The sequence below is a fragment of the Oncorhynchus keta genome, unplaced genomic scaffold (genome assembly GCF_023373465.1).
Source record: "Oncorhynchus keta strain PuntledgeMale-10-30-2019 unplaced genomic scaffold, Oket_V2 Un_contig_3749_pilon_pilon, whole genome shotgun sequence".
NCBI classification, from domain to species: domain Eukaryota; kingdom Metazoa; phylum Chordata; class Actinopteri; order Salmoniformes; family Salmonidae; genus Oncorhynchus; species Oncorhynchus keta.
Window position 1 is genome coordinate 17,501 of NW_026287410.1, and position 13,803 is coordinate 31,303.

Consider the following 13,803-nt stretch of genomic DNA (forward strand, 5'->3'; position numbering starts at 1 on the left):
CTATATGACTACGGTCAACAGAACTATAGTCTATATGACTATCAACAGACTATAGTCTATATGACTACGGTCAACAGAACTATAGTCTATATGACTACGGTCAACAGAACTATAGTCTATATGACTACGGTCAACAGAACTATAGTCTATATGACTACGGTCAACAGAACTATAGTCTATATGACTACGGTCAACAGAACTATAGTCTATATGACTACGGTCAACAGAACTATAGTCTATATGACTACGGTCAACAGAACTATAGTCATGACAGTCAACAGAACTATAGTCTATATGACTACGGTCAACAGAACTATAGTCTATATGACTACGGTCAACAGAACTATAGTCTATATGACTACGGTCAACAGAACTATAGTCTATATGACTACGGTCAACAGAACTATAGTCTATATGACTACGGTCAACAGAACTATAGTCTATATGACTACGGTCAACAGAACTATAGTCTGTATGACTACGGTCAACAGAACTATAGTCTATATGACTACGGTCAACAGAACTATAGTCTATATGACTACGGTCAACAGAACTATAGTCTATATGACTACGGTCAACAGAACTATAGTCTATATGACTACGGTCAACAGAACTATAGTCTATATGACTACGGTCAACAGAACTATAGTCTCAACAGAACTATAGTCTATATGACTACGGTCAACAGAACTGTAGTCTATATGACTACGGTCAACAGAACTGTAGTCTATATGACTACGGTCAACAGAACTATAGTCTATATGACTACGGTCAACAGAACTATAGTCTATATGACTACGGTCAACAGAACTATAGTCTATATGACTACGGTCAACAGAACTATAGTCTATATGACTACGGTCAACAGAACTATAGTCTATATGATTACAGTCAACAGTAGTTCACTACAGGAGGCCCGTAAACATTGAAATGGTTTTACACTGTGCCTTAGGAAAGCATTCAGTCCTCTTGACTTTTCCCAAAAACATTGCTACGTTACAGCCTTATTCTAAAATGGATGAAATAAAACATGTTCTTCAGCAATCTACACACAATAACCCAAAACGAGAAAGCGAAAACAGTTTTCTAGAATTTTTTGCGAAAAAAAATAAAAATAAAAGAATGATGTTTTTTTACATAAGTATTCAGACCCTTTTCTATGAGACTTGAAATTGATCTCAGGTGCATCCTGTTTCCATTGATCATCCTTGAGATGTTTCTACAACTTGAATGGAGTCCACCTGTGGTACATTCTATTGATTGGTCATGATTTGGAAAGGCCCACACCTGTCTATATGAAAGGTTCCACAGTTGACAGAGCATGTCAGAGAAAGAAACCAAGCCATGAGGTGGAATGAATTGTCCTTAGAGCTCCAAGACAGGATTGTGTCGAGGCACAGATCTGGGGAAGGCTACCAAAACATTTCTGCAGAGTTGAAGGACCCAGTGGCCTCATCATTCTTAAATGGAAGATGTTTGGAACCACCAAGACTCTTCCTAGAGCTGGCTGCCCGGTAAAACTGAGCAATCGGGGAGAAGGACCTTGGTCAGAGAGGTGACCAAGAACCTGATGGTCACTCTGACAGAGCTCCAAAGTTCCTCTGTGGAGATGGGAGAACCTTCCAGAAGGACAACCATCTGTGCAACACTCCATTAATCAGGCCTTTATAGTAGAGTGGCCAGACAGAAGCCACTCCTCAGTAAAAGACACATGACAGCCCGCTAGGAATTTGTCAAAAGGCACCTAAAGACTCTCAGACCGTGAGAAACAAGATTCTCTGGTCTGATGAAACCAAGATTTAACTCTTTGGTCTGAATGCCAAGCATTACGTCTGGAAGGAAACCTGGCACCATCCCTACGGTGAAGCATGGTGGTGGCAGCATCATGCTGTGGGGATGTTTTTCAGCGGCAGGGACTAGGAGACTAGTCAGGATCAAGGGAAAGATGAACGAAGCAAAGTATAGAGTGATCCTTGATGAAAACCTGGACCTCAGACTGGGGCGAAGGTTCACCTTCCAACAGGACGAAGACCCTAAGCACACAGCCAAGACAATGCAGGAGTGGCTTTGGGACAAGTCACTGAATGTCCTTGTTGCCCAGCCGGCGCCCAGACTTGAACATCTCTGGAGAGACCTGAAAATAGCTGTGCAGCGACGCTCCCCATCCAACCTGACAGAGCTTGAGAGGATCTGCAGAGAAGAATGGGAGAAACTCCCCAAATACAGGTGTGCCAAGCTTGTAGCATCATACCCAAGAAGACTCAAGGCTGTAATCTCTGCCAAAGTACTGAGTAAAGGGTCTGAATACTTATGTAAATGTGATATTTCAGTTTTTATTTGTAATAAATTAGCACAATTTTTTTACTTCATTATGGGGTATTGTGTGTAGGTTGATGAGGGAAAAAATATTTTAATCAATTTTAGAATAAGGCTGTAAATGTAACAAAGTGTGGAAAAAGTCAAGGGGTCTGAATATTTTCCTGAAGGCAATGTATGTGATCCCTCCCTCTCTCCTCTCTCTCCCTCTCTCCTCCCCATCTCCCTCCCTCTCTCCTTTCTCTCCCATCTCCCTCCCTCTCTCCTTTCTCCCCCATCTCTCTCCGTCTCTCCTCTCTCCCCCATCTCCCTCCCTCTCTCCTTTCTCTCCCATCTCCCTCCCTCTCTCCTTTCTCCCCCATCTCGCTCCCTCTCTCCTCTCTCCCCCATCTCCCTCCCTCTCTCCTCTATCCCCCATCTCCCTCCCTCTCTCCTCTCTCCCCCATCTCCCTCTCTCTCCTTTCTCCCCCATCTCCCTCCCTCTCTCCTTTCTCCCCCATCTCCCTCCCATCTCCCTCCCTCTCTCCTTTCTCCCCATCTCCCTCCCTCTCTCCTTTCTCCCCCATCTCCCTCCCTCTCTCCCCATCTCCCTCCCTCTCTCCTTTCTCCCCCATCTCCCTCCCTCTCTCCTTTCTCCCCATCTCCCTCTCTCCTTTCTCTCCCATCTCCCTCCCTCTCTCCTTTCTCCCCCATCACTCTCCCTCTCTCCTCTCTCCCCCATCTCCCTCCCTCTCTCCTCTATCCCCCATCTCCCTCCCTCTCTCCTCTCTCCCCCATCTCCCTCCCCCTCTCCTTTCTCCCCCATCTCCCTCCCTCTCTCCTTTCTCCCCCATCTCCCTCCCTCTCTCCCCCATCTCCCTCCTCTCTCCTTTCTCCCCCATCTCCTTTCTCCCTCTCTCCCTCCCTCACTCCTTTCTCCCTCCCTCTCTCCCCATCTCCCTCCCTCTCTCCATTCTCCCCACCTCTCTCCCTCCCCCATCTCCCTCATCTCCCCCATCTCTCTCCCTCTCTCCCCCATCTCCCTCCCTCTCTCCTTTCTCCCTCCCTCTCTCCCTCATCTCCCTCCCTCTCTCCCCCATCTCCCCATCTCCTCGTCTCCCCCATCTCTCTCCCTCTCTCCCCCATCTCCCTCTCTCCCCATCTCCCTCCCTCTCTCCTTTCTCCCCCATCTCCCTCCCTCTCTCCCATCTCCCTCCCTCTCTCCCATCTCCCTCCCTCTCTCCTTTCTCCCCCATCTCTCTCCCTCTCTCCCCCCCATCTCCCTCCCTCTCTCCTTTCTCCCTCCCTCTCTCCCTCTCTCCCCCATCTCTCTCCCTCTCCCCCCATCTCCCTCCCTCTCTCCCCCATCTCTCTCCCTCTCTCCCCCATCTCCCTCCCTCTCTCCCTCTCTCCCCATCTCTCTCCCTCTCTCCCCCATCTCTCTCCCTCTCTCCCCCATCTCCCTCTCTCCCTCCCCCCATCTCTCTCCCTCCCCCCATCTCCCTCCCTCCCATCTCTCTCCCTCCCCCCCATCTCCCTCCCTCTCCCCATCTCCCTCCCTCTCCAGTTAACTCACGTTGTCGTAGTGTTTCTTAACGATGGGTTCGTAAAAGCCGATGGCTTCCTTGTACTTGTTCTCCTGCATGAAGAGAACGTGAGCCACGTTGAGCTTCCAGGTGTCGTGTTCGTTGCAGAACTCCACCGACTTACGGAAGATCTTCTCAACCATCTGGTAGTTCTCCTGTTCCAGTAGATCTTAGCCTGGGCCATCAGAACTGGGATGTACCTATAGGACAGGACAACAGTTCTATACCAGTAGATCTTAGCCTGGGTTATCAGCACTGGGATGTACCTACAGGACAACAGTTATATACCAGTAGATCTTAGCCTGGGTTATCAGCACTGGGATGTACCTATAGGACAGGACAACAGTTATATACCAGTAGATCTTAGCCTGGGTTATCAGCACTGGGATGTACCTATAGGACAGGACAACAGTTATATACCAGTAGATCTTAGCCTGGGTTATCAGCACTGGGATGTACCTATAGGACAGGACAACAGTTATATACCAGTAGATCTTAGCCTGGGTTATCAGCACTGGGATGTACCTACAGGACAACAGTTATATACCAGTAGATCTTAGCCTGGGTTATCAGCACTGGGATGTACCTACAGGACAACAGTTATATACCAGTAGATCTTAGCCTGGGTTATCAGCACTGGGATGTACCTATAGGACAACAGTTATATACCAGTAGATCTTAGCCTGGGTTATCAGCACTGGGATGTACCTATAGGACAACAGTTATATACCAGTAGATCTTAGCCTGGGTTATCAGCACTGGGATGTACCTATAGGACAACAGTTATATACCAGTAGATCTTAGCCTGGGTTATCAGCACTGGGATGTACCTATAGGACAACAGTTATATACCAGTAGATCTTAGCCTGGGTTATCAGCACTGGGATGTACCTATAGGACAACAGTTATATACCAGTAGATCTTAGCCTGGGTTATCAGCACTGGGATGTACCTATAGGACAGGACAACAGTTCTATACCAGTAGATCTTAGCCTGGGTTATCAGAACTGGGATGTACCTACAGGACAACAGTTCTATACCAGTAGATCTTAGCCTGGGTTATCAGCACTGGGATGTAGCTACAGGACAACAGTTCTATACCAGTAGATCTTAGCCTGGGATGGGTTATCAGCACTGGGATGTACCTACAGGACAACAGTTATATACCAGTAGATCTTAGCCTGGGTTATCAGCACTGGGATGTACCTACAGGACAACAGTTATATACCAGTAGATCTTAGCCTGGGTTATCAGCACTGGGATGTACCTACAGGACAACAGTTATATACCAGTAGATCTTAGCCTGGGTTATCAGAACTGGGATGTACCTACAGGACAACCGTTATATACCAGTAGATACAGTGGTTCTTCCTTTAAACGTCGCATCATGCAGCACCTTGCGGGCTGCTGCAGCATTCTGTGGAACGTTATCTAATGGTCAGCCATTTTCTCTGTTAATGCAAATTAGTGCTAGTTTGACCACCAGAGGGCATCTTTGAGAAGCATTTGATAGTCTTCCATATTGGCATTACCAGAGAATTTAAAACCTTTTTTTGTAATAAATACTTGATTATTTAGCAGACATCACTTCCTTATAGCCGTCTGGATGAGAACTATGTCCATTTTGTCTGTTCTCTTTGGTCGCAATGTCTTTTTTTTTTAGATAAACAGCGTGTTTTTGAATGGTAACTGTGTTAAAGGGTGGAGTTTTGGGCGGGGTGAGGAAAGGTGTGACTTTCAGGTTACAACAGGCTATAAGTATACAGCAGAACGCTGATCGTCCTCACTTTGATTATGCTGTAACAACATGACCAGGATCTCTATTCATTTAAGCGATCAGATTAGGGCTTTCAGGAGGAATATGGAAAATCTACTGGAGACATTTCAAAAGTACTGGTAGACTTGGTGATTTTGGTCACGGACATTGCCATTCACAAACAATATAATCAGATGCCTGTTTTACACCGACCTCGAAAGCCCAGGAAAATGATCAGGTACGGTAGGCTACAATACTGTAAAGCCCAGGAAAATGATCAGGTACAGTAGGCTACAATACTGTAAAGCCCAGCAGAATGATCAGGTACAGTAGGCTACAATACTGTAAAGCCCAGGAAAATGATCAGGTACAGTAGGCTACAATACTGTAAAGACCAGCAGAATGATCAGGTACAGTAGACTACAACACTGTAAAGCCCAGCAGAATGATCAGGTACAGTAGGCTACAATACTGTAAAGACCAGCAGAATGATCAGGTACAGTAGACTACAATACTGTAAAGCCCAGCAGAATGATCAGGTACAGTAGGCTACAATACTGTAAAGTGGATCTAATCATGCTAAAAAATAATGCTGAAATGAATCGACTGCTGGTCTTTACTGTCTGCTGCACATGTTTACATTGTATTCCATTTCCAGAGAGACTATTCAAGCCGTCGACTCACTGATGAATGAGGATGACGATGGATCGGTAAAGACCATCTGTAATCTGCTGACATCACAGCACAACATCAACATCGCTCTAATCACAGTCAGAAGACAGTTGAAGAAACTGGAGTGGACTTATGGAAAGGCTCAGTAAGACATGTTATATATATATATATAAACTGGAGTGGAGTTAAGTCCCGCAGCGTCAGCTCCCAACTTTTAAAGCAGGAACCACTATAGCAGTAGATGTTAGCCTGGGGGAATCACCAATACAGAAGAAGAGGAGATACACCATTCAGACAACCAGACAGGGAGAAGGTCCAGACCAGCCACCAATCAGACAGGGAGAAGGTCCAGACCAGCCACCAATCAGACAGGGAGAAGGTCCAGACCAGCCACCAATCAGACAGGGAGAAGGTCCAGACCAGCCACCAATCAGACAGGGAGAAGGTCCAGACCAGCCACCAATCAGGAAGGGAGAAGGTCCAGACCAGCCACCAATCAGGAAGGGAGAAGGTCCAGACCAGCCACCAATCAGACAGGGAGAAGGTCCAGACCAGCCACCAATCAGACAGGGAGAAGGTCCAGACCAGCCACCAATCAGGAAGGGAGAAGGTCCAGACCAGCCACCAATCAGACAGGGAGAAGGTCCAGACCAGCCACCAATCAGACAGGGAGAAGGTCCAGACCAGCCACCAATCAGACAGGGAGAAGGTCCAGACCAGCCACCAATCAGACAGGGAGAAGGTCCAGACCAGCCACCAATCAGACAGGGAGAAGGTCCAGACCAGCCACCAATCAGACAGGGAGAAGGTCCAGACCAGCCACCAATCAGACAGGGAGAATGTCCAGACCAGCCACCAATCAGACAGGGAGAAGGTCCAGACCAGCCACCAATCAGGGAAGAATATTGGACCAAAGTGACCAACCAGCAGAGTAGGTGAGGTAAGTCACCAATCAGGGAAGAGAAAGGTGAGACAAGCTACCAATCAGACAGGAGAATACTCGGTAGGGGCGGGGTCTACTCACTTCTCCACCATCTCATCGTAGTCCTGGAGGGTTTTCTTCAAGGCTTCGTTATCCCGGCTAGTCTGGCTTCCTGTATCTGAGAGACAAAGATTACACACAGGTCACGGGCTAGTCTGGCTTCCTGTATCTGAGAGACAAAGATTACACACAGGTCACGGGCTAGCCTGGCTTCCTGTATCTTAGAGACAAAGATTACACACAGGTCACGGGCTAGTCTGGCTTCCTGTATCCTAGAGACAGAGATTACACACAGGTCACGGGCTAGTCTGGCTTCCTGTATCTGAGAGACAAAGACTCCACACAGGTCACGGGCTAGCCTGGCTTCCTGTATCTGAGAGACAGATTACACACAGGTCACGGGCTAGCCTGGCTTCCTGTATCTGAGAGACAAAGATTACACACAGGTCACGGGCTAGTCTGGCTTCCTGTATCCTAGAGACAGAGATTACACACAGGTCACGGGCTAGTCTGGCTTCCTGTATCTGAGAGACAAAGACTCCACACAGGTCACGGGCTAGTCTGGCTTCCTGTATCCTAGAGACAAAGATTACACACAGGTCACGGGCTAGTCTGGCTTCCTGTATCTTAGAGACAAAGATTACACACAGGTCACGGGCTAGTCTGGCTTCCTGTATCTTAGAGACAGATTACACACAGGTCACGGGCTAGCCTGGCTTCCTGTATCTTAGAGACAGATTACACACAGGTCACGGGCTAGTCTGGCTTCCTGTATCTTAGAGACAGATTACACACAGGTCACGGGCTAGCCTGGCTTCCTGTATCTTAGAGACAAAGATTACACACAGGTCACGGGCTAGTCTGGCTTCCTGTATCTTAGAGACAAAGATTACACACAGGTCACGGGCTAGTCTGGCTTCCTGTATCTTAGAGACAGATTACACACAGGTCACGGGCTAGTCTGGCTTCCTGTATCCTAGAGACAGATTACACACAGGTCACGGGCTAGTCTGGCTTCCTGTATCTTAGAGACAGATTACACACAGGTCACGGGCTAGTCTAGCTTCCTGTATCCTAGAGACAGATTACACACAGGTCACGGGCTAGTCTAGCTTCCTGTATCCTAGAGACAGATTACACACAGGTCACGGGCTAGTCTGGCTTCCTGTATCTTAGAGACAAAGACTACACACAGGTCACGGGCTAGTCTGGCTTCCTGTATCCTAGAGACAGATTACACACAGGTCACGGGCTAGTCTGGCTTCCTGTATCTTAGAGACAGATTACACACAGGTCACGGGCTAGTCTGGCTTCCTGTATCTTAGAGACAGATTACACACAGGTCACGGGCTAGTCTGGCTTCCTGTATCCTAGAGACAGATTACACACAGGTCACGGGCTAGTCTGGCTTCCTGTATCTTAGAGACAAAGACTACACACAGGTCACGGGCTAGTCTGGCTTCCTGTATCCTAGAGACAGATTACACACAGGTCACGGGCTAGTCTGGCTTCCTGTATCTTCGAGACAAAGATTACACACAGGTCACGGGCTAGTCTGGCTTCCTGTATCTTAGAGAAAGACTACACACAGGTCACGGGCTAGTCTGGCTTCCTGTATCTTAGAGAAAGACTACACACAGGTCACGGGCTAGTCTGGCTTCCTGTATCTGAGAGACAAAGATTACACACAGGTCACGGGCTAGTCTGGCTTCCTGTATCCTAGAGACAGATTACACACAGGTCACGGGCTAGTCTGGCTTCCTGTATCCTAGAGACAAAGATTACACACAGGTCACGGGCTAGTCTGGCTTCCTGTATCCTAGAGACAGATTACACACAGGTCACGGGCTAGTCTGGCTTCCTGTATCCTAGAGACAAAGATTACACACAGGTCACGGGCTAGTCTGGCTTCCTGTATCCTAGAGACAGATTACACACAGGTCACGGGCTAGTCTGGCTTCCTGTATCCTAGAGACAAAGATTACACACAGGTCACGGGCTAGTCTGGCTTCCTGTATCCTAGAGACAGATTACACACAGGTCACGGGCTAGTCTGGCTTCCTGTATCCTAGAGACAGACTACACACAGGTCACGGGCTAGTCTGGCTTCCTGTATCCTAGAGACAAAGACTACACACAGGTCACGGGCTAGTCTGGCTTCCTGTATCCTAGAGACAAAGATTACACACAGGTCACGGGCTAGTCTGGCTTCCTGTATCCTAGAGACAGATTACACACAGGTCACGGGCTAGTCTGGCTTCCTGTATCCTAGAGACAGATTACACACAGGTCACGGGCTAGTCTGGCTTCCTGTATCCTAGAGACAGATTACACACAGGTCACGGGCTAGTCTGGCTTCCTGTATTTTAGAGACAGATTACACACAGGTCATGGGCTAGTCTAGCTTCCTGTATCCTAGAGACAGATTACACACAGGTCACGGGCTAGTCTAGCTTCCTGTATCCTAGAGACAGATTACACACAGGTCACGGGCTAGTCTGGCTTCCTGTATCTTAGAGACAAAGACTACACACAGGTCACGGGCTAGCCTGGCTTCCTGTATCTTAGAGACAAAGACTACACACAGGTCACGGGCTAGTCTGGCTTCCTGTATCCTAGAGACAGATTACACACAGGTCACGGGCTAGTCTGGCTTCCTGTATCTTAGAGACAAAGATTACACACAGGTCACGGGCTAGCCTGGCTTCCTGTATCTTAGAGACAGATTACACACAGGTCACGGGCTAGTCTGGCTTCCTGTATCCTAGAGACAGATTACACACAGGTCACGGGCTAGTCTGGCTTCCTGTATCTTAGAGAAAGACTACACACAGGTCACGGGCTAGTCTGGCTTCCTGTATCCTAGAGACAGATTACACACAGGTCACGGGCTAGTCTGGCTTCCTGTATCCTAGAGACAGATTACACACAGGTCACGGGCTAGTCTGGCTTCCTGTATCTTAGAGACAGATTACACACAGGTCACGGGCTAGTCTGGCTTCCTGTATCTTAGAGACAGATTACACACAGGTCACGGGCTAGCCTGGCTTCCTGTATCTTAGAGACAGACTACACACAGGTCACGGCCTAATCTGGCTTCCTGTATCCTAGAGACAGACTACACACAGGTCACGGGCTAGTCTGGCTTCCTGTATCCTAGAGACAGATTACACACAGGTCACGGGCTAGTCTGGCTTCCTGTATCTTAGAGACAGACTACACACAGGTCACGGGCTAGTCTGGCTTCCTGTATCTTAGAGACAAAGATTACACACAGGTCACGGGCTAGTCTGGCTTCCTGTATCCTAGAGACAGATTACACACAGGTCACGGGCTAGTCTGGCTTCCTGTATCCTAGAGACAAAGACTACACACAGGTCACGGGCTAGTCTGGCTTCCTGTATCTTAGAGACAGACTACACACAGGTCACGGGCTAGTCTGGCTTCCTGTATCTTAGAGACAGACTCCACACAGGTCACGGGCTAGTCTGGCTTCCTGTATTTTAGAGACAGACTACACACAGGTCACGGGCTAGCCTGGCTTCCTGTATCCTAGAGACAGATTACACACAGGTCACGGGCTAGTCTGGCTTCCTGTATCTTAGAGACAGACTACACACAGGTCACGGGCTAGTCTGGCTTCCTGTATCTTAGAGACAGACTACACACAGGTCACGGGCTAGTCTGGCTTCCTGTATCCTAGAGACAGATTACACACAGGTCACGGGCTAGCCTGGCTTCCTGTATCTTAGAGACAGATTACACACAGGTCACGGGCTAGTCTGGCTTCCTGTATCCTAGAGACAGACTACACAGAGGTCACGGGCTAGTCTGGCTTCCTGTATTTTAGAGACAGATTACACACAGGTCACGGGCTAGTCTGGCTTCCTGTATCTTAGAGACAGATTACACACAGGTCACGGGCTAGTCTGGCTTCCTGTATCCTAGAGACAGACTACACACAGGTCACGGGCTAGTCTGGCTTCCTGTATCCTAGAGACAGATTACACACAGGTCACGGGCTAGTCTGGCTTCCTGTATCCTAGAGACAGATTACACACAGGTCACGGGCTAGTCTGGCTTCCTGTATCCTAGAGACAGACTACACACAGGTCACGGGCTAGTCTGGCTTCCTGTATCCTAGAGACAGATTACACACAGGTCACGGGCTAGTCTGGCTTCCTGTATCCTAGAGACAGATTACACACAGGTCACGGGCTAGTCTGGCTTCCTGTATCCTAGAGACAGATTACACACAGGTCACGGGCTAGTCTGGCTTCCTGTATCCTAGAGACAGACTACACACAGGTCACGGGCTAGTCTGGCTTCCTGTATCCTAGAGACAGATTACACACAGGTCACGGGCTAGTCTGGCTTCCTGTATCCTAGAGACAGATTACACACAGGTCACGGGCTAGTCTGGCTTCCTGTATCCTAGAGACAGATTACACACAGGTCACGGGCTAGTCTGGCTTCCTGTATCTTAGAGACAGATTACACACAGGTCACGGGCTAGTCTAGCTTCCTGTATCCTAGAGACAGATTACACACAGGTCACGGGCTAGTCTAGCTTCCTGTATCCTAGAGACAGATTACACACAGGTCACGGGCTAGTCTGGCTTCCTGTATCCTAGAGACAGACTACACACAGGTCACGGGCTAGTCTGGCTTCCTGTATTTTAGAGACAGATTACACACAGGTCACGGGCTAGTCTGGCTTCCTGTATCTTAGAGACAGATTACACACAGGTCACGGGCTAGTCTGGCTTCCTGTATCCTAGAGACAGATTACACACAGGTCACGGGCTAGTCTGGCTTCCTGTATCTTAGAGACAGATTACACACAGGTCACGGGCTAGTCTGGCTTCCTGTATCTTAGAGACAGATTACACACAGGTCACGGGCTAGTCTGGCTTCCTGTATCTTAGAGACAGACTACACACAGGTCACGGGCTAGTCTGGCTTCCTGTATCTTAGAGACAGATTACACACAGGTCACGGGCTAGTCTGGCTTCCTGTATTTTAGAGACAGATTACACACAGGTCACGGGCTAGTCTGGCTTCCTGTATCTTAGAGACAGATTACACACAGGTCACGGGCTAGTCTAGCTTCCTGTATCTTAGAGACAGACTACACACAGGTCACGGGCTAGTCTGGCTTCCTGTATCTTAGAGACAGATTACACACAGGTCACGGGCTAGTCTAGCTTCCTGTATCTTAGAGACAGACTACACACAGGTCACGGGCTAGTCTGGTTTCCTGTATCTTAGAGACAGACTACACACAGGTCACGGGCTAGTCTAGCTTCCTGTATCTTAGAGACAGACTACACACAGGTCACGGGCTAGTCTGGCTTCCTGTATCCTAGAGACAGACTACACACAGGTCACGGGCTAGTCTGGCTTCCTGTATCTTAGAGACAGACTACACACAGGTCACGGGCTAGTCTGGCTTCCTGTATCCTAGAGACAGACTACACACAGGTCACGGGCTAGTCTAGCTTCCTGTATCTTAGAGACAGATTACACACAGGTCATGGGCTAGTCTGGCTTCCTGTATCTTAGAGACAGACTACACACAGGTCACGGGCTAGTCTGGCTTCCTGTATCTTAGAGACAAAGACTACACACAGGTCACGGGCTAGTCTGGCTTCCTGTATCCTAGAGACAGATTACACACAGGTCACGGGCTAGTCTGGCTTCCTGTATCTTAGAGACAGATTACACACAGGTCACGGGCTAGTCTGGCTTCCTGTATTTTAGAGACAGATTACACACAGGTCACGGGCTAGTCTGGCTTCCTGTATCTTAGAGAAAGACTACACACAGGTCACGGGCTAGTCTGGCTTCCTGTATCTGAGAGACAAAGATTACACACAGGTCACGGGCTAGTCTGGCTTCCTGTATCCTAGAGACAGATTACACACAGGTCACGGGCTAGTCTGGCTTCCTGTATCCTAGAGACAAAGATTACACACAGGTCACGGGCTAGCCTGGCTTCCTGTATCTTAGAGACAAAGATTACACACAGGTCACGGGCTAGTCTGGCTTCCTGTATCTTAGAGACAGATTACACACAGGTCACGGGCTAGTCTGGCTTCCTGTATCTTAGAGACAAAGACTACACACAGGTCACGGGCTAGTCTGGCTTCCTGTATCCTAGAGACAGATTACACACAGGTCACGGGCTAGTCTGGCTTCCTGTATCTTAGAGACAGATTACACACAGGTCACGGGCTAGTCTAGCTTCCTGTATCCTAGAGACAGATTACACACAGGTCACGGGCTAGTCTAGCTTCCTGTATCCTAGAGACAGATTACACACAGGTCACGGGCTAGTCTGGCTTCCTGTATCTTAGAGACAAAGACTACACACAGGTCACGGGCTAGCCTGGCTTCCTGTATCTTAGAGACAAAAACTACACACAGGTCACGGGCTAGTCTGGCTTCCTGTATCCTAGAGACAGATTACACACAGGTCACGGGCTAGTCTGGCTTCCTGTATCTTAGAG

General features: G+C 48.5%; 1 protein-coding gene across 1 annotated transcript in view; it reads right to left on the reverse strand.

The window, feature by feature from the left end:
* LOC127924156 (tetratricopeptide repeat protein 30A-like) overlaps positions 1-13,803 on the reverse strand; it is a 55,105-nt gene that overhangs the window by 5,507 nt on the left and 35,795 nt on the right. The window contains 4 exon segments of the mRNA XM_052508623.1: positions 3,872-4,038; positions 4,041-4,081; positions 7,334-7,390; positions 12,823-12,851. Coding sequence (XP_052364583.1) covers positions 3,872-4,038; positions 4,041-4,081; positions 7,334-7,390; positions 12,823-12,851 — 294 coding nt within the window.